This window comes from Engraulis encrasicolus, chromosome 6 (genome assembly GCF_034702125.1).
Source record: "Engraulis encrasicolus isolate BLACKSEA-1 chromosome 6, IST_EnEncr_1.0, whole genome shotgun sequence".
Classification (NCBI taxonomy): domain Eukaryota; kingdom Metazoa; phylum Chordata; class Actinopteri; order Clupeiformes; family Engraulidae; genus Engraulis; species Engraulis encrasicolus.
In genome coordinates this window covers 51,651,087-51,671,604 of record NC_085862.1, presented here as the reverse complement: position 1 = coordinate 51,671,604, position 20,518 = coordinate 51,651,087, and the positions used below count along the sequence as shown (strand labels likewise).

The 20,518-nt window shown below is 43.5% G+C and overlaps 1 protein-coding gene across 2 annotated transcripts; it reads left to right on the top strand.

The window, feature by feature from the left end:
• The first annotated feature begins 79 nt into the window (after window positions 1–79).
• On the top strand, window positions 80–18,594 carry mcoln2 (mucolipin TRP cation channel 2). 2 transcript variants are annotated; one of them, XM_063201910.1, is made up of 14 exons: window positions 80–319; window positions 1,266–1,419; window positions 2,480–2,653; window positions 4,215–4,371; window positions 5,092–5,170; window positions 5,257–5,353; window positions 6,693–6,792; window positions 6,952–7,064; window positions 7,338–7,487; window positions 9,304–9,405; window positions 9,850–9,972; window positions 12,621–12,827; window positions 14,309–14,502; window positions 17,990–18,594. In XM_063201910.1, the coding sequence occupies exons 1-14, from the start codon at window positions 279–281 to the stop codon at window positions 18,024–18,026; spliced, it is 1,728 nt and encodes a 575-aa protein (XP_063057980.1). In that variant the 5' UTR covers window positions 80–278; the 3' UTR covers window positions 18,027–18,594. The 2 variants fall into 2 exon arrangements, with proteins under 2 accessions (XP_063057980.1, XP_063057981.1); XM_063201911.1 differs by lacking the exon at window positions 1,266–1,419.
• Window positions 18,595–20,518: the final 1,924 nt, after the last annotated feature.

Sequence of the window (20,518 nt, the reverse complement as noted above, 5' to 3'; positions counted from 1 at the left end):
AATTTGGCCCATCCGGCATAACAAACCCTTTTACGACCCCCACTAGTAGTTTGGAGTGCGTCTGTGTGGGTGGCGGTAGTGCAGTCAGAACACACCTACTGTTTAAAAGCAGTCGTTGATTGGACAGTAGCCACCGTCAGCAGTAGTTTGACCGTCGACCAAACACTAGGCTACTTGTGTCCCCTGAATTTGGTAACAGTTGCGATTTAGTTCGATCACATTAATTGAAAATGATTGATGAAAGGATCAGGGATTGAAGACGAACTGGCAGGTGGCAAATGTCAATGGAAATGATGCCCACCGAAAATGAGTTGGCACGGTAAGAACACCTTGCTTACCTGGCTTGTACGCGCTCATAAACGCGTGGTATTCCTGTCGACAACACTTAAAGCTTTAGGTGAAAAGAGGTAAAACACAATAGGTGAAACTATTGCTTGCTAATTGAAAATCCAGATAGTCTGCTATGGCACAAACGTCCATAAAACAACCGTTAGACTACCGTGCTGATTAAAGCACATGTTGCGTCCACTACTTATCTTTGGTGAACATCATCTTGGGACAGCTACATTGTCGCGAAGATAAAGGAGCAAGTAACATTTCTGTGTTGTCTATGAGAACAGCCTTGCTACATGAAACTGTTTGGGTTCGTAGGCTACTAGAGAGGTTTGTGCAAACATTGGAAGTTCTTTTGATAGCTCTGAGGTCAACCTTGGACTTTTCCCCCGTGATGAATGTAGCCAGTGTTCTATTGGCCGCACAGCCAATAACTTATGTGCACCTTTTCATCCTTTTGGGAACACAGAAATTAAGAAAGTAGCCGAATGGTCTGCTGTGTTAGAAACAGTAGGCTAATTTCTTAAATATCGTCCGCGGGTTTAACACCACTTCTTCCTCTTTCTAAAATGAGGAATCGACATGTGACTTGGGCACTAAGTACAATAAAAAGGGTCATAACATGTTCCCAGCCAATGTGTAGGCCTACAGTAAGTTCACTGACCTTGAACTCCCCCTACACAATAACATTATAGAACTAGTCACCTTTTTTGTTAAAGCCATTTCTGTATTCTGCTTTCAACAGTCCATAGCCTACTTATTAGGCTAGTGACAGGAACCCTGAAACTTTAACCCCTATCATTTTCACAAGTGCTTTTTCATGTATTTTGCATTCTCAAGCTATTTGAATGAGGATGATGCTCAGTTGTAAATGCATCAAAGTTGGATTGATGCACTGATTGACCTGTCTTGTGTTATGTATTTTGGCAAAGGAATCCAGTGGCCAGTGACGTAAGGTCAGAGGAAACCCTCAGAGATGACCTGAAGTATTACTTCATGAGCCCGTGTGAGAAATACAGAGCACGTGGCCAGAAGCCATGGAAACTGGGCGTGCAGATCTTAAAAATAATCATGGTCACCACTCAGGTAAATTTGAGACGAAAATCTCTGGAGCCATAGGGCTTCCTTATTTTATAAACAGAGGGATGGCAGATGGGATTAATTCACAGGGAGACTGGGCCTTTGGTCCCCAGGACCCAGGCGAAAGTGCCACCACCCGTACCAGAATAATAACCCCGGGGAGTATTTTTTTTTTTTTTTTAAGCAACATTAATGGATTGAGTTTGAAGTGGTGAAATCATGTAGAAAAAAGTGGAGATGTCAAAACCAGAAGTGGGGGGCAATGTTGCTGAGAGAAAGGTGATGGGGTGTTGCCATGATAATCCTGCTCAGTATGGGCAGTACCCCTCATCCCCTCCTATTGTACAGAATACGGTATGCACCCCTCAATATTTAGGACTTAATTCCTTAACCCAGCTCTGCTTTAACAATGGGTTATGTAATTTTAAGACGTATGAAAACTTCGAAGTGTAGGCCTATCTCCCTCTCTTTGTATTGATACTTGAGGGTAGAGGCTGGAGCACACTGCAGCTTAGTTTTAAACATATCTTCTGTACAAACACCCGACTAACGTTTCGGTGTTGCTAACCCTTCTTCAGAGTCCATCACATTTTCAAGAGTTTCAAAAAATTCCCCTTCACCACTATTTGGTGCTGTACATCTGGGGGGAAATGGCCTATTTGTTGGAGGCAATGTCCTCTTGTTTCCTGTGTTCAACAGTCGAGAGCAACCCACAGGCCTACTTTCAGAAATCTTTTCATTTAGACATAATTAGTTAGACACACTTTAATGCTGTATTACAGTGGATAACAGTGGTGCTCCTGCGAGTTGTAGGCTGACTGGCACTAAGATGTATTGCATTGCTTTAGCAAAAGAAGTCTATGAAACTAACTCGAGACACCTTTTCTTTTAGACTAAATGATTAGCCAAAATAAGGAAGTTTCCCAGGAAATTAGGGAGAGTTGACCTGTATGGTCTATAGCTGGTGGGTTATGCGATAAGACTTTTTTTGAGAACTCCACGGTCTCTCTCTCTCTCTCTCTCTCTCTCTCTCTCTCTCTCTCTCTCTCTCTCTCTCTCTCCAAAGCTGGTTCTGTTTGGTCTGAATAACCAGCTGGTGGTGTCGTATAAGGAGGAGAACCTGATGGCCTTCAAGAGTCTCTTCCTGAAGGACTACACGGGCACTGACGAGGACGACTTCAGCGTGTCCGTCTACTCTCAGCAGGGCGTGCACGACAGCCTCTTTTACACTATAGATCAAGTGAGTTCAGTCAGTTTGTCCGTCCCTGTACACAGGTCTCCCCCATTCGCTTCCACTGCTACTTCTGCTCACATGTGATTGGTTAAATGTAACGGTTGAACTTACTTGTGTGATGGAAGAATGATGATGATTTACTTTATTGACCCCGAAGGAAATTAAGGTGCACCAGCAAACCCACTTCATATACATACATAACACACACAATATAAATCTAACATCATTCATTGCCCAAACCTAGCGCATCATTCATTTCATAAGGCACACCATGCACAAACCCAACATCATATCACTCATTGAACAGAAAATGCACTAGATTCCAGGAGAAGTTAATTGCCTCTCCCTTTTTGTGGAGGTCAAAGTTATTGTTGTGCCAGGTGCACTGTACCCCCTGGGTTTTAGGATTCAGTCCTATTGGTTATAGTTTGAGGTCAGCTCTATGGGAGTCCTCTAATCTGTGTAATCTCCCAAGATAAAGATGTTGGATTAAGACACCATGGCAATCCACACTCTCAAGCTATCACACCATCCACACGGCGCCCTTTGGCACCATCACCCCAATTACTAAGCATGCTAAACTTCTGACCTGGTGCTGTCTATGCCACATATTCAAAGCATTACTTCTATTAGAAGTGATAGTTATTCTCCCTTTTGACATGATGACGTTTGACTGATGATATGATTTCTGTATGCATACCTAGCAGAGGTCTGTGGTGTGTGAGGAGACCATTCATATCCATGTGTGTGCATGTATGTGTGTATTTGGGTGGGAGACGTGACGCCTTGTTTTTTCGTAACATTGGTTAAAAACCTACAAAACTGTTATTTTTCCTTTAAAAACAAATGTCAATGAAAGAAGATGTGGTACATTATGTTTCATGTTAGTCTTAGGTGGGAAGAAACATTTTTGTTCAGATTTATGTAAAGGTTTATATGTCAAATATCCTGCGGTGTGACTGTAACATTAATGAAACCTTGACTATAATATATATATATAAATTAACCAACAACATTTTGAATAATGTATGAAGCATTTGGCATGATTGCATAAATATGAACTTTATATTAAGATATGTGAATGTGAAAAAACTCAAGACAGTAATATTAACTACAAGTTCAATTTTGTAACACAAATTGCCTCCTGTGGGGTGACATGTATGTCAATGTTTGTGAATGGGTAGCTGCAAGGCCAACTACAAAGTCTTAAAGACTGTCTCCTAACCAGTCAGTACCTCAGTTATTGGAGAGTGCTGTGGAAGTTTAAGGTGACTATTAACCTCTTAATATGTTTTCATATTGCAATGTTTCTGTCACGCAATGCTTAGGTTCATTTTATGGTGTCCTGTGGTGTGACTGCTCTTATAGAAGGAAAAAAAAGTTTTTTATAAATGAAAACACATATTAAGATTAAACACAATATCATTATCAAGTTAGTATGAGCTCAGATGTCAGTCATGTATACAAAAGAATAAAAATGGCCATAATGCAGTGAATTTCACTGGCGTTACGCCCTTAAACGCCCTTAACCACCCATTTGTGTGTGTGTGTGTGTGTGTGTGAGTAGTTCTCCAAGCTGCATGAGCTGACGTTGGGCCCGGTGAGCTATGCGGAGGATGCAGATGGTACAGTAGTGCCCCTGGTGGTCTGTAAGGAATATTACAGGACGGGAGAGATGCAGCCATCAGACGAGTACTATGACATCGACTCAGAAACTGAGAAAGGTCAGACACTCTGTTGGATACTGTTCAATTCTTAACACACACGTTGTTGCTTTATTTCAGCACACCCCTGACTTAAAGGACCACTTCAATCAATTTCAATATGCTGTTGTATTGCTCACGCTACCCTTGACTTGTCGGTACCCGGTGATGCCACATTTTTCGGCTCAACCCTTTCCGAGATCTGAGCTATTCTAATGGGGGTAGCTTTTGTTTACATTCCAAAAAAATCTTAACATAGGCCTACTCCAAATATTTTCCCAAAAGGTATCGCTGTTTGCTAGTTGTCTGCTGATGTTGCATAACATTTTGGATGTTTTTGGGAATGAATCAAGATGTTTTTTTTAAATGTAATCAAACACTTCCCCCCATTACAATGACCAGGATCTTGGAAAAGGCTGAAGGGGGAAAAAAAACCTCAGGTACTGATAAGTTCAGGGTAGTGTGAGCATTACAACTGCATGTTGAAATTGGCAGTTACCCTATTAGTCTGTGAAGGGTTTAAAAAGCTACACAGTGCAGACCGTATTACAAAGTGCATCACTTTATAAGTACGATGTCTCTGTAATAGAGAGGTTGTGCCACGCATCTGCTTCTCATCCTTTGATGTAAGAATGGATGCTTGAATGTGTTTGTTGATGGGTTTGGCCATTTGACTACTTTATGATGTGTTTGAAAGCTTGGGTCTTATGCAGCACTATTAACTTACTTATTGTTTTTCAGTGTGCTTGTCGCTGGACCCCAGACATATGGCCAGATGGAAGACAGACAACGCCTCTTTTTTTGAACTGGACTTCTACAGGTAAATAGGATGCAGAATGTGTGGTTTTCTGCTTTGTTTTCCTTTATGCACATAACCGTTATTGATGATGATTTTCTGTTTTAAAGGCTCCTTGAAATTGAGATCACCTTCCAACTGAAGGGCATCAATTTACAAACTGTTCGATCTCGGGAGATGCCTGACTGCTACACTTTCAGTGGTGTGGTGAGTTTAGTTTTACAGTATGTGTGCTTGGGGACAGGTGGTATTAATTTACTTTTCTGTGGTGTAACATTGAAACAATGCTGGATGAGATATTGATTTCCTTGTGCACCCACATACTGTACAGAAAACATGGCGAATGATGGGAGGTAAATTGTACTAGGTGTTTATTGGTTGCTGGGGCCTTCCCCCCCCATCCTCTCAGCAACATTGGTGTTTCTTGGTTGTCAAAGGATTGTTGCTGGGGCTTTTTCCCTGTTCCATGTGGTGATCAGATGTTAACTGTGAATCACACTTCATCATGTCCATTCTGAATTTCTCTCCCGAAGAGACAATCTAGTCTCTCAGCAATATTGCTTTTGGCCCAACAGGTACATTCGGCAAAAAAATGACAGTCATGTCAAGTCTCACTATCATATTTACGGTTGAAATGCTCCTGTACATCTAGCATTGGCCAGGGAGGCAGGTTGCTATATATGTTTATTACCCTTGTTAGTCGATTGAGTTTAGTCTCTCTTCATACTGTATGTGTGCGGTTTGGAGGAAGGGGGCGTTTCTAGTACATCTCTCAGTGGAGTTGGGGTCCCAGTTTGGTTTGTCTCTGTGTTTATGTATCTCATCTCATCACAATAACCAACATCTTGAATAATTTAAAGATGTGCTCTCAACGTCATTTCATTAATATTGCTGTGTTCCGCATTGTTATTGAATGTGTTACGCGTTGGTCCCGTTTTAAAAAACGTTCGGTTGCTTTGTTTCAAGCCGTTTTTGCAAGCTAGCAAGGTGGCTTGTGGAGAAACGAGAGGGTCTTCTGGGTTTCTCGTGTATACCGGTTTCTGATTGGCTCTCTCCTCCTGCTCTGCAGAGAGATAGTCCAAAGTTAGAGTCGCCACTTCCCCGGGTGGTACTGCACTATAGGGGCGCCAACGGAGGCGTGCAGGTTCCATTCAGGGCTGTGCTCTTTTGACAGCGACCCCTAGGCGAACTGAAGGCATGGAGCTACCAGAGTGGGCATGCTGTATGTATGAGGCTTTGTGCTCTGAGTGTATCTGAGAGTAGCAACCAGCTGATAGCTGAGCTAAGCTAGGTTTCAGGCCACCAGGCGTTGCTTGTTATGAAAACAAGCAGAAAAAAATGACTTTCGTGATGCGCTCGTTTCTCTGCATTATCTATGTCAATTGGGAAACACCGGGAAACACAGCCAGGCGAGGTGACGCACCGCTATGAGAGCCTTGCATGCGAGTTTAACTTGGGGTGACCATCCGATTTTCAAAAGGAGTGAGTAAAACTGTGTTTTATCGGAAGTTGGCCTTTAAGAGTAATGTAACTGTTCATATTTCAGATAACATTTGACAACAAGTGCCACAGCGGCAAAGTGAAGATCTCTCTGGACATTGATGCTGAGAGCAACGCATGCAAAAACTGGAGGATCTCGGGAACTGGTATGGATAATCTTTCCCCCACTGCTACTGACCTGGTTAAATTTTATGGAGTATGCCACAGAGGAAACAGGACTGTCATGTGGCTCTTGTTTATTTTTAATCGTGAATAACTCAGGCAGTAAAGTGTGCGTGTGTGCGTGTGTGTGTGTGTGTTTCCAGCTCAGAAGAACACACACTACCTGCTGGTGTTTGACGGCTTCGTCATGGTGGTGTGCGTGACCTCCGCGGTGCTGTGCACACGCTCCATAGTGCTGGCAGTCAGGTTATTACAGGTAGACACCTCAAAATTTAGCTTCTTATTTACGCTACACACTTATTCATTCAATGTTATATCTTTTTGTCTTCAGTGGGTAAAACCCATTTAAATACTATTTCACAGACACCTTCACTTTATGTCCTCATTTTCCTTTTGACCAAATTTATTTAAAATACTTATTCACTGTACACACCTCTACACTTAATCATCATTTTTGTTTTTAATCTGGTAAATGATGGACATAAAGACACAATCTCAATCTGTTAAGTAATTTTGTTTTACTTTCCAGAGGTTCTCAAATTTTGTCCGTGAGAATTACAGTCGCGAGGTCTGTGAGGATGACAAACGGGAGTTTCTGAATGGCTGGTATGTCATGGTCATCATCAGTGACGTCCTGGCCATTATAGGCTCAATACTGAAGATGGAGATCCAAGCAAAGGTACTGCTACAAGAATCAGATTACTCAATGAAATCGTACTGTTGCAAAAAACTTGTTTTCAATTCTCTCATTAACAACACATTATTTCCCTCTAGTAAATTAGTCGGATTAGTTCCATCCTAAAACAACACACACATTTTAGAACTGTTACAAGAATCATATAGGGTCTTTCTGGAATGGGTTAGTCTCTTCTTGAACTACAGTAGTTTAGTGGTTCCCAAACTAGGGGTTGGGACTGCTAGTGGGGTAACCTCACGCTATAACTAGGTTAGTAACAGTAACTTGTATGGTTAATAGATGTTTGTCGTCCTGTGGATTTCTAGCAATATTAGCTGACAAACTATTAATGGAGAATCTAGCAATAGTGATGGAGAAAAAATGTCAAGGCTTGGCTTGCTTTTCCCGCTAATATTGCTAGATGTCTATTGCAAAATCTATACAAGACTTAAAAACAAACTCAAATGGGTAAGCCTTTGGTATAAGAATTATTTTATGCTGTGATCTCTGATTGGTTAAAGGTTTCATAGTTCATTTGTGTGTTTGTTTTAAAAAGTAAGTTAAAGGGACAGTTTGGTCAATTTCAACATGCAGTTGTATTGCTCACACTACCCTTGACTTGTCAGTACCTGGTGATGCCACATTTTTCGGCTCAGCCCTTTCCGAGATATGAGCAATTCTAATGGGGGCAGCGTTTGTTTACATTTTTAAAAAAATGAAACATAGGCCAACTCCAAATATTTTCCCAAAAGGTACTGCTGTTTGCTAGTTGTCTGCTGATGTTTTATAACCTTTTGGATGTTTTTGGGAATAAATAAAAATGTTTTTTTTGAAATGTAAACAAAGAGCTGCCCCCATTACAATGACCAGGATCTCGGAAACGGCTGAAGAAGAAGAAAAAAAAATCTCAGGCACTGACAAGTCCAGGGTAGTGTGAGCATTACAACTGCATGTTGAAATTGACCAAACTGTCCCTTTAAGTTGTATTATTTGAGGTGCTTTGGTTTCAACACTCCTATAGTTGAATGAGTCCAGAGGTCCTGATGTGATGAGGTTGATTACAGATATAGTATCATAAAGAAATAATATTATCGAGACTATTGGCACTGTATCAGAAGAGGGTGATGACAAACAAGGACCAGAGATGCAAATTTAGCATTGAGGTTGGTGAATCATAGCCATTACAAAACTGTGGACTCTGGAATACAGCTTCAGGACAATTACATTTATAGGTGTACTCAGTGCAGAAGAATGTTGCCACTGTAATGGCCATTAGACTTTGCCCACTGAAGGACCACTTCAGCCAATTTCAATATGCTGTTGTATTGCTCACACTTTTGACTTGTCAGTACCCGGTGATGCCACATTTTTCGACTCAGCCCTTTTTCGAGATATGAGCTATTCTAATGGGGGCAGCTTTTCTTTACATTTAAAAAATTCTTAACATAGGCCTACTCCAAATATTTTCCCAAAAGGCATCGCTGTTTGGTAGTTGTCTGCTGATGTTGCATAACCTTTTGGATGTTTTTGGGAATAAATCAAGATGTTGTTTTGAAATGTAAACAAACAGCTGCCCCTATTACAATGACCAGGATCTCGGAAAAGTCTGAAAAAAAACCTCACGTACTGACAAGTCCAGGGTAGTGTGAGCATTACAACTACATGTTGAAATTGACTGAAGTTATCCTTTAAACGGCTGAGGACAAATATTTATCCCACCTGCTCTCCAGAGTGATTCACCAGCTGCATACGTGCGTGCGTGCTTTTCTATGTATTGATATCCTCCAAAGAGGTTGATTAAGTGTGTGTTTTTCCACAGAGCTTGACCAGCTATGACGTGTGCAGTCTGTTTCTGGGGACGTCTACTCTGCTGGTCTGGGTGGGAGTCATCAGATATCTGGGCTACTTCCAGAAATACAACGTATGTCAGCACTCTCTAAAATGCATATTTACATACAGTACATTGATGCACATACAGTATGTACATGCTTGCACGCACTCAGCATTTTCATATGAAACGGGGTGAATCTTTGTGACGCATGGTACTGTAATGTGGATGTTAGATTAGGCCACCAGGGGTCCTCGGGGTCAAGTATAAATACATAGCAGGTATGCTGCCATGTGATGAGTGACGCAGCAAGTGTTCAATACAGTGGAACCTGTGAAGTTGACCAAGTGGCACTTTAAATCTTAAATGGAAGATTATTTCTGTTTTATGGCTGACATCCCTCCACTCCACACTTGTATCTGGGGGAGCTGCAGACGTGTACACACACACACACACACACACACACACACACACACACACACACACACACACACACACACACACACACACACTTACATCCTCGTTCCTGGTCCTCAGGTGCTGATCCTGACCATGAGAGCGGCGCTCCCCAAGGTACTGCGTTTCTGCTGCTGTGCTGGCATGATCTACCTGGGATACACCTTCTGTGGATGGATAGTGCTTGGGCCGTATCATGAGAAGGTACACACACACACGCACAAGCGCACACACACACACACACACACATTGTATTAAGCCAATGTGGTGGTGCCCCCGGACACTATACCTCTATATATTTAAGTGTGTGTCTTGTGGTGCCCCCTCACTGGTCAAAAATGGTTGGTTCCCCTTGGCACTGTGCCACTCCGTACGGATTATCTTGCCCTGCATTCAGTAGCCTTATCACAAAGTGAACAAACACACATACACATACTGGGGCCTTATCAGAAGGACCCCCTACCACCACACACACACACACACACACACACACACACACACACACACACACACACACACACACAAGAAAGAAATGGGTGCCAGGTATGTGGGGTACTGGTAGAAATTCCAGTATGGGTGCCGTATGTGATGATATAGCTAAAGGCATTACCCACTCCTTGCCACTAGATGGTGCCAGACTCCCAGTGTGCTATGCAAATTATCCATAACCGTATAGTGTAGTGGTAATGTGGTCCGCGGTGCCAAGAGTATGCATATGTCTCTGGAACTGGGTGACCTCTATATATAGTGCAGCCCGACCAAAACCCAGGAATGTGGTGCGAGACAAACGTTTGGGCTCTGCGAGCTTTAGGAGTGGTCATATGTTTGTACAGAGCAGAGCTTTTTCCCTTGCAGAAATCAAGCCTGTAAAAAAGTTATAAAACTGCATCTCACCCCGTATAAAAATAAATGATTCATTCAAGTAAATAATGTTTACATCCAGTGCTCTGCTTTGAGGTGGTGTCTATTTCAGAGAAAATGTATAGACGTCTTAAATCTGCAAGATAATATAACAATAATATAGATAATAATAAATGAATAAAATTGGGACACTTATACGGGCACAATGCTATCAATGCTACAATGCTTCTGGTCTGTGCACAACACATAAGACCATATTTGTCTTGACTTCAATTGTATTTCCAAATGAAATTTCCATTGTGTGTGCATGTACACATGCCAGTTTTCATCCAACTATAGTTTGAGGCCCTGTGTTTGTGTTCTCATCTTGCTGGTGGATGGAGACCACTTCCTTTCCAGTACTTGTGCGAATGCCCTAGTTTGAAGGCCTGAGTTGTGTGGTTGAGAGTGTGTCCGCGTGCGTGTGTGCTAGTTTTAAGAGCTGAGTCGGATGGCTGAGTGTCTGTTCTCGCTGGTGAATGGAGATGTGTTCCATTCTAGAAATACTGTGTGTGTGTGTGTGCCCATATGAAAAAGTCTTATTAAAAACGCATATGGATTATATCTGTTCCATAAGAATATTATAAGGGTCATACAAGGCACAAACCCACATATACAAATCTAGCTATTTTTTTATTCATTTTCAGTCATATATGCCATACACAATTTATGTTACTAAGGGCTTATATATTTCGTATAAGTAAAAAGATTGGAAAATAGTGCTGTTTTTGGATGAATGCCAATCAGATGTGTGCTGTATTTGTGCCATGTTGTTGTTGTATCATGCTTCGTATGAGAAATGTGCAGAATTCATATAAATATTGGTGTCAGAAACTGTTTAAGAAATGTACAAATTAAATAAGGTTTGCATATAATTAAATGTATAAACTTTATAAAATTTATATACGAATATGACATTTCAAGTTGTAAACTTCCTATAAACTTAATATAGAAAGTCTGTAAAATCCAACTACGGAACATGTACGGAACATACGTGTGATGGAGTGACCATCACTAGGGTTGTGGCTGTGTTCTGACTAACATGCCAACGAGCGTGGCTCTTTGGTGTAGCGGTCAGAGCCCCGGTTTACTACCCCAGAAGGTCTGGGTTCAAGTCCCAGCTGGGCAACTCTACTCCCCTTCGCTAAAAATGGTGTCAGAAGTGGTATGGTACCGTGAGGCCATCGGAAGCGTACCCATGGTGTGTGAGCCGTAATTCCATGAGAGGGACCCCCAGGATTGGTGACCCCCGTGTGAGGGACCTCAGTGATAGGTGAAGCATTGATGATGGGGCACACTGGATGGGAGAAGCATGATGGGCAGTTGCGTGAGGGACACCATGAGTGTGTGAAGCTACGGGTGTGCTTCCCGAAGGGGAAGGCCATGTGATGGAGTGACCATCACCGGTTCAAGTCCCAGCTGGGCAACTCTACTCCCCTCCGCTACAATACGTAAATTGAATAAGACTTCAATATGATTTTAACATAAAACGTGCATTATTTCTATAGGAATATAGTAGTTTTCTCCTATGTTTTAGTCAATATAATATAGTATTATGCATTGTTGGCATGTCAAACTCTTATAAGAATTTATACTGCATGCAGTCATGTTATACGGCATGCATATAAGTTCCATATAGTATTTCTTTTCGAAAAGGGGCCATAATCGACTATCATGATAGACATATATTAGAAAACGCATAAGTGACTCTTGCAAATCTGGCACATTTTTTCTATACGATTTCATGTAAGGAACATGCATGTTTGCAGTATATGAATCATATGTGTGTGTGTGTGTGTGTGTGTGTGTGTGTGTGTGTGTGTGTGTGTGTGTGTGTGTGTGTGTGTGTGTGTGTGTGTGTGTGTGTGTGTGTGTGTGTGTGTGTGTGTGTGTGTGTGTGTGTGTGTGTGTGTGTGTGTGTGTGTGTGTGTGTGCGCGTGTGTGCGCACTAGTTTGAAGGGCTGAGTCGTGTGGCCGAGTGTCTGTTCTCGCTGGTGAATGGAGACGACATGTTCACCACCTTCGCCCAGTTTGAGGAGAAGACCACGCTGGTCTGGGTCTTCAGCCGAGTCTACCTCTACTCCTTCATATCGCTCTTCATCTATATGGTGCTCTCACTCTTCATCGCCCTCATCACAGACTCCTATGAAACCATCAAGGTAACACACACTTACACACACAGACTTTCTCTTTCTTGTGATGTCACTGCAAAGTATAACTCACACACACACACACTCGCGTGTTCATCATTTGATAAGGCCGAAGTGGTGTGTGTGTGTGTGTGTGTGTGTGTGTGTGTGTGTGTGTGTGTGTGTGTGTGTGTGTGTGTGTGTGTGTGTGTGTGTGTGTGTCTCTTTCCTGTGGTCAGAAGCAAGAGAGCAGAAAATCCCCTGGCTTCCCCAGAATGTGCCTGAGGCAGCCCTAACAGGGCTTTTCTTTTCCTCTCAAACCAGCACCCAACCAACTACCAGCAGTGCAGCTGTACCATTGCACACAGACACACACACTCACACTATACCTCTACTGCATCTCTCTCAGAAATACACACACACACATGCAAACCTTTTGTTGCATCCATCTCCCTCCATTTAAGTCTCTTACAGAGCTACCTGGAGCAGAGCCCATTTTACACACACACACACACACACACACACACACACACACACACACACACACACACACACACACACACACACACACACACACAGCCATATCTACCTACAGTGATGGGCGAACTGTATTCATTATACAATCCAGTGCCACCTATTCCATATCACCTGGTTTTACCTGTCCAGTTCAACCAGGTGATTATTTAACCAGGTAATCGCCTGGTTGAATTCTACAGGTAAAACCAGGCCATTTGGAGTATCTCCCTTCACAACGGAACACTCTTTTCTGATTGGCTGGTGGGGTGACCATTCATTTCTTTGAACCGGTCAAGCATCTATCTTGGGCACGGCACGCATAGAATCTTTGTTCGGAATACCGATGGTATTTAAGGAATAATGTTGCAGGAATTATTAATCATACCATCGACAATCCGAATGAAGATTCTATTCACGTCCAAGTTAGATGCTTCCGACAGAGAAGGTTGCTAGATTCCCTCTCTTGGTCGCTAGATTCTGGTGCAGTTGGCATGATTGCTACAACTTTAAAGACAGTCATATTTTTTTTGAAAAACTACTCTGTATTCATACATGGGAGGTATTTCCAAATGGGAGATAATCGGGATGACTGCCTTCAAGGTCGACCAGTTTGATGAAGTTAATGTCTTGGCGGAGGCTGTAGAACTCTAGAGTCTCCGCCTCGCCATTAATTTCATGGAACCGGTGTCCTCGTCGGCTGCTATCCCTTACACATGTGACACTGGATTACAACTAATCAATCCAGGTTGTGCATCACTGTCTACCTTTTACCTTTTCATCTCTTTACAGTTACAGTTCTTCTGTCATAGAACTACAAGCAACATGGCTTTCCCAGCGTCACACACATGCACTTCACTCACTCACACACACACACACACACACACACACACACACACACACACACACACACACACACACACACACACACACACACACACACACACACACACACACACACACACACCCTCTACTGATTCCTCTTTCTTCTGTCTCAGAAATATCAGCTGCATGGCTTCCCGGCCACAGACCTGTACAAGTTCCTGAGCGAGCGGAAGGATTTCCCTCTGAGGGGTGCGTGTGACGAGAGTGTGAGTGGGAGCGTGGATCCAGAGGGGTGTATGTACGCCCCTCATCGGCCCAGGCCTCTCCAGCACCCTCTGCTCCCCGGCCTCTCCTGCTGCTGCGCAAGGTAAATCCAGTGCTCACATACACACACACACGCGCACACACACACACACTCTCTCTCTCTCTCACTCTGCTGCAGTATATCCAGCATGCACGGACACACACACACACACACACACACACACACTTCTGCTGAAGGTATATCCAGCACACACACTTTTTTACACGTACACACACACACACACACACACACACACACACACACACACACAAAAATACGTACATATACACGCCCGCACACACACACACACACACACAGCGCTGCAGCAGAAGGTATATCCAGCCCCTGTCATCAGAGCGGGAGGGCGGCCTCCTCCATCTTGAGGTTAGCCCACTGTGGCAGCAGAAATAAAATTAGCGGTGGGAGAAAATGCAGACACACCCGGGCAGCTCTCTACATACTGATTACAGAGAAATGTGCATCTCTCTCTCTCTCTCTCTCTCTCTCTCTCTCTCTCTCTCTCTCTCTCTCTCTCTCTCTCTCTCTCTCTCTCTCTCTCTCTCTCTCTCTCTCTCTCTCTCATTCTCTGTCTGCTGTACTCTGCTCGGGAAAAGGCCTTTTTCCCCTGGCCGCAGCAGTTCCGCGATAAACAGACAAGAACGGAGGCGAACTACAGTGTGAGGGAGGGAGAAAGTGGAGTGCAACCCCCCCAACACACACACACACACACACACACACACACACACACACACACACACACACACACACACACACACACACACCAGACCACCTTCCCCCTCTCAAAGCCAGCCAGCCATCTGCCTCCTTTTTAGCTGTGTGTGTTTGTGTCTGTTGACAAGCTGTGTAATTCCCCATTCACTCGCATTGACTTCAAATAGGCCTAACAAAAGTAAAGGTTAAAGACACATTAAAATGCAGCGGTTAGTGTGGGTTTAGCGGTCTGAACACAAAAATGCCCAATGTGGTGTGCCAAGAGGAATCTGGGTTGTGTATGGCTACATGGTAAGAACCTTTTTTTATAGATACACAAATGTGAATAAAAGTTAAAGTTAAGTTAAAGTTAAACTTTCTTGGGCAGTTAAATATTAAAGATGGGTCACCGCACAGACTTTACCGATTTTTTTTTCCCCGCATGTAGCGTCATCAGGCTCACTTACAAATTCAATAAAAGTTGTTCAGTAATTCAGTGGCGTTCCATGATCTCTCGAGTTTCCAGTGATATGGCTTCTAGCTTCCCAGGGACGCAATCAGAACTGGTGATAAGACTGGTGATGAGATTACATTACATTACATTAAATTACAGCTGACGCTTTTATCCGAAGCGACTTTTAGTTATTTCTGTACAGGGTATTCGTTGCAGTCCCTGGAGCAGTTTGGGGGGTAGGTGCCATGCTCAAGTGCTCTTCAGCCATGGCGTGAGATAAGGAGTGAAAGGGTGGGATTCGAACCTGTAACACTCTGATCTACAGCCCATCTCCTTAACTGCTTCGCTATGGCTGCCCATATGCTTGGATGCTTGGACAAGGAAAGTCTCAAATGCCTCTTCTTAAGTTCCCATTAGAAGTCCAATTTCTTACAACTTCACTACATTTGGTTTTTGGGGCACTTGTATGCACATGATATTATCATATTCATGGTGGCTCCATGTACGTGAGAATGTTCTTTGAGAAGCTCTCTGGGACGTGTGTGTGTGTGTGTGTGTGTGTGTGTGTGTGTGTGTGTGTGTGTGTGTGTGTGTGTGTGTGTGTGTGTGTGTGTGTGTGTGTGTGTGTGTGTGTGTGTGTGTGTGTGTGTGTGTCATGGGCAGTGCTGTGGCTTCATTGTTTGTTTGTCTTTGGGAGCGACCATATCTCCCTATGGGCGTGAGAGATGCAGGGATATCCTCGGCCATAAATGCATGCGTGTGTGTGTGCACTGCACACTGTTATGGGCGTCTGAGTCTCTGAGAGGTAGGGATCTCCTTGGCCATAAATGCATGTGTACACTCAGGGGACAGAAAGTCTTGCCCTCAACCTTCTAGTGAGATTGTGTAGTGTGTAGTTGATGGTAACTCTGCTTGTGTTTGATCTATTTGTGCATTAGAGGACATCCATTCATTTTGTGTCACAAAGGCTTTTGTTTTGTTGCTTCATCTACACAAGTGTTTTTCTCTATAATTATTATTTTTTTCTCACGAGTCTCATGTTCATTGCAGCCATCCCGATGACACAATGTGATGTGGCACAATGTGTGGAATAAGATTGAGAAAAAGTTGACCGTTTTGGTAGCCTGATAAACCAGCCTAAATGTATTGGATGTCTTAATTTATCAGCGTCCAGCAGGTGGCGCTGGTTTACCAGGCTACCGTTTTGGAGTTTTACCATGTTTATGGTGGTAAACAATTTATTAACAATTCCACTAAGATAAGTTTGGGCCTGTCACATCTGCTACCACGTATTTTGAGGCTAGTATACCGTAGAGGTCTACAGCACTGGCTTAGTTGTGTACTACATGATAGACAATTGCATTAGATTACATTACACTGCATTTGGCAGATGCTTTATAACCAAAGCAACTTACAATCGAGGACATAATCATTTTCAACGTCACTACCAGATACAAAGAGTACAGGAAAAATACAGAACAGCAAGTGCAGATGTTAAGTAGGGTTAGTTTTATTTCTTTATTGCTTAAGTAATTTAGCAAAGGGTTAAGAGTACACACACACACACACATACACATTATGCCATAGACTCTCTGGACTGGGGCAGCTCAAGCATTAGTGTAGTAGATCGTCACGAAAGAGAAGAGTCTTTACTTGCTTCTTGAAAGTTGAAAGAGATGTGCTTAGTCTTGCTGCGTCTGGTAGATTGTTCCACCATTGAGGAACCGAGACATTAAGACTGAATTGAAAGCAGTACTGAAGATGACCACAGGGCTGAAAGCTGCAGTTTTCCACAGAAAATGTTCACGGAGGGGATTTTGAATGCCAGTAGAGGAAGCACTTCTAACACTGACCAGCTAAATGAAACCACTGTACATATTTTACTGTAACTTCTTTAACAAATGTCAGCTCATAGTTCATATATTTTAGTTCCTTTTTACATGTCTGGTTTAATTCCATGTTTGCTAGAGATCATGCAAATCAGCAAATATGAATTTAAAAGATTACATTACATTACAGTTAGTTGCCGCTTTTATCCAAAGCGACTTACAGTTATTACAGGGTATTGGTTACAGTCCCTGGAGTAGTGTGGGGTATAGGTGCCTTGCTCAAGGACACCTCAGCCATGGATGGAGGTGTAGTGAGAGGTAAGGGTGGGATTCAAACCTGCAACCCTCTGATCTGATTGTATGTTCACCTCCCTAACCATTAGGCCACTGCTGCCCCCAAGTCAGTCTTATCACCCCACTCACGTCAGACAGACAATAACACTTGGGTTTGCCATAGCACTTCCATATTGGCCTAGACTTACCCGTTGCAAAGCCATTGTACCGTAATTCTGACTAATGTCATTATTTTACTCTATTTCCTCCAATTCCCTTGTAGGGTCCCAAAAGATGACACGGTCATCCTGATCAGCTGATGTGCAATGGAGTGGAGGAGTGCGGGACAGGAAACGAGAAGAGTGGACACCTGGACAAGAGGGAGCACACCTGTGGACACGACACCTGAGGATGCTAACACATGATTAGCTCAGCTCAGCCAGGCCTGGTATTGGAAAATCGACCTGGGACTGAGAGGGGAACCGCACTGGATGCTAATACTGAAGTTAATGCATACAGCGAGGCCGATTTCAAATGAGCACTAAACGGGGTTGAACACAATGTTTAAGGGGTCATTTAGACATCAGTTGGGTGTGGACGGAGGGAGGCATGGACACGTGATGAGCGGTCTCATCATTTCCCCATTTGCACAAATGGCCAATGTTCACAATGTAAAGGGATGGACTTGAGAACCTCATTACTGAGTGGGTGTATGTGTGGGGCCATTTTTCCCTAATTGCACTTTGAGTAACATTATCCCGGCCAAGCTCCAATCACGACATGAGCCAGCGGAAGGGGACCCTGCAAAGTGCCGCGTCCCGTAATTGTTTTCTGGGGATTATCTACCAATTTTATGTGTAATAAAGAAACGTGACACTTTAAAATTGTTACCGTCTCATTGGAAGCGGCTTTGATTTCTTGCGGTTCACAAACGTATTGTGTTTATTTGATTTATTGTGTTTCACATTTGGGTGCATGCAGTATACATGCTCATCGTGATTGGTTGTTTTGCTGTGGTCACTCCAGCCCATAGGTGGTGCCCAGCCAACTTTCAACACCACCTTCACCTGGGATCATGTTATAATTGCTGAGGTGTGTGCGCGCGTGCTGTATACTATTTGTGAGTACATGGTCCTCTTCTCTGATACGAAGTGCATCTACTGATGCATTACATTACATTAGCACTTAACAAGAACAACTTTCAAAGCGGGTAGCCAAAATGCTGATGAGAAATAAAGCATGCTGTGCTCCAGAGGCAATGGCAGTAGGCAGGGTTGAAGGTGCCTTGGCTTTCTAAGTGAAGTAAAAACAGACGTACTGTATTACAGTAGATTCACTTCCTTTAAAACATAAAACAAGAATATCAAAGTGGGGACTTTTCAGGTATTGAAAACAAAGAAATCTGAGATTTCATTTCCCCCTTCTTTCCTCACCTTTGAGGAATAGTGCTGTACATCTGGCTGAAATGTACCTTGTAACTTCTCAGAACAATTGTAGGCTCTCCAATTGTCTACTGACATATGTCGTGACAAATGTAATCTCCAACTCGCATCTGTAGTTATTGTTTTGATGAAGCTAAAATGAAAGAGGGGAAAAAACTTCCTGTATTGAATTTCCTTAAGTTACATCATCAGAATTACATGGAAATCAGGTATTTGCTGTTTTGGGGGCTCTACGCAGGGCCGTATTACCGACCGGGCGAGTGGGGCTGGCGCCCCAGGGCCCATGGATCCAGGGGGCCCAGGGGGGGCCCAACAACAATCCAGATACCGATGTCGATGCTGATTGCGATAGAGCCCTCTATTCTAGGATCTTCTTTAGTTGTACTTCTTTAGTCTATAAGGGTTAACTGAAATGGGCTGGGGGGAGTGACAGCAGTCAGAGGGCCCTCGGTCACAGGACATAGGAACCAGAGGGCCCCTGGGCCATGTCGTACAGCAACCAGAGGGCCCCTAGGCCACGGAGGACGGCAATCAGAGGGCCCCTGGGCCACGGAGGATGGCAAAGGACCCCTGAACTACGTGATATGGCAACCAGAGGGCCCCTGGGCCACGGGGGACGGCAACCAGAGGGCCCCTGGGCCACAGGAAACGGCAATCAAAGGGCCCCTGGGCTATGCGGTACAGCGACTAGAGCGCCTAGGGGGACAGCAATCAAAGGGCCCCTGGGCTACAGGATATGGCAACCAGATGGTCCCTGGGCCATACCAGTACGAAAACCAGAGGGCCCCTGGGCCACAGAATATGGCAACCAGAGGGCCCCTGAGCCATGATGTATGGCAACCAGAGGGCCCCTGGGGCATGGGGGACGACAACCAGAGGATCCCTGGGCCATGAGGAACGGCAGCCATTGTAAGAGAAAAACCAATATGGATATAGGGCAATGGTAGCAATTTTTAAAGATTAGAGCTAATCTGCAGCACTATTTCACCATGAGAAACACTTCTGATAGCAGCACAAAGTTACATTTATGCTGAAAAACAATGACTAGTCTAGAGTTACAATCCAAAGACATGCATTTGAATAACGACACCTTACAGCCTTTTTTATCAGTTCAAAACCTGTAAAATATTTGGATTGGTCATTTACTATATATTAGACTTTTGAATGGTACAACACAAGTGAACTTCTAATGATCAATATTAGTTGACATAGAGGGAACCAAAAAAAGATGACTAATTGTTCCTGGCTATCAGATTGTGCATCGGGTGGGTCGGCTTCATCCTGAGGATTTAGCCGCTGGTGCCATGTGCTGGTGTCATTTCATCCGTCACTTTCAACACAGAGACATTATAGCCAGCCTGGCGCTGTCA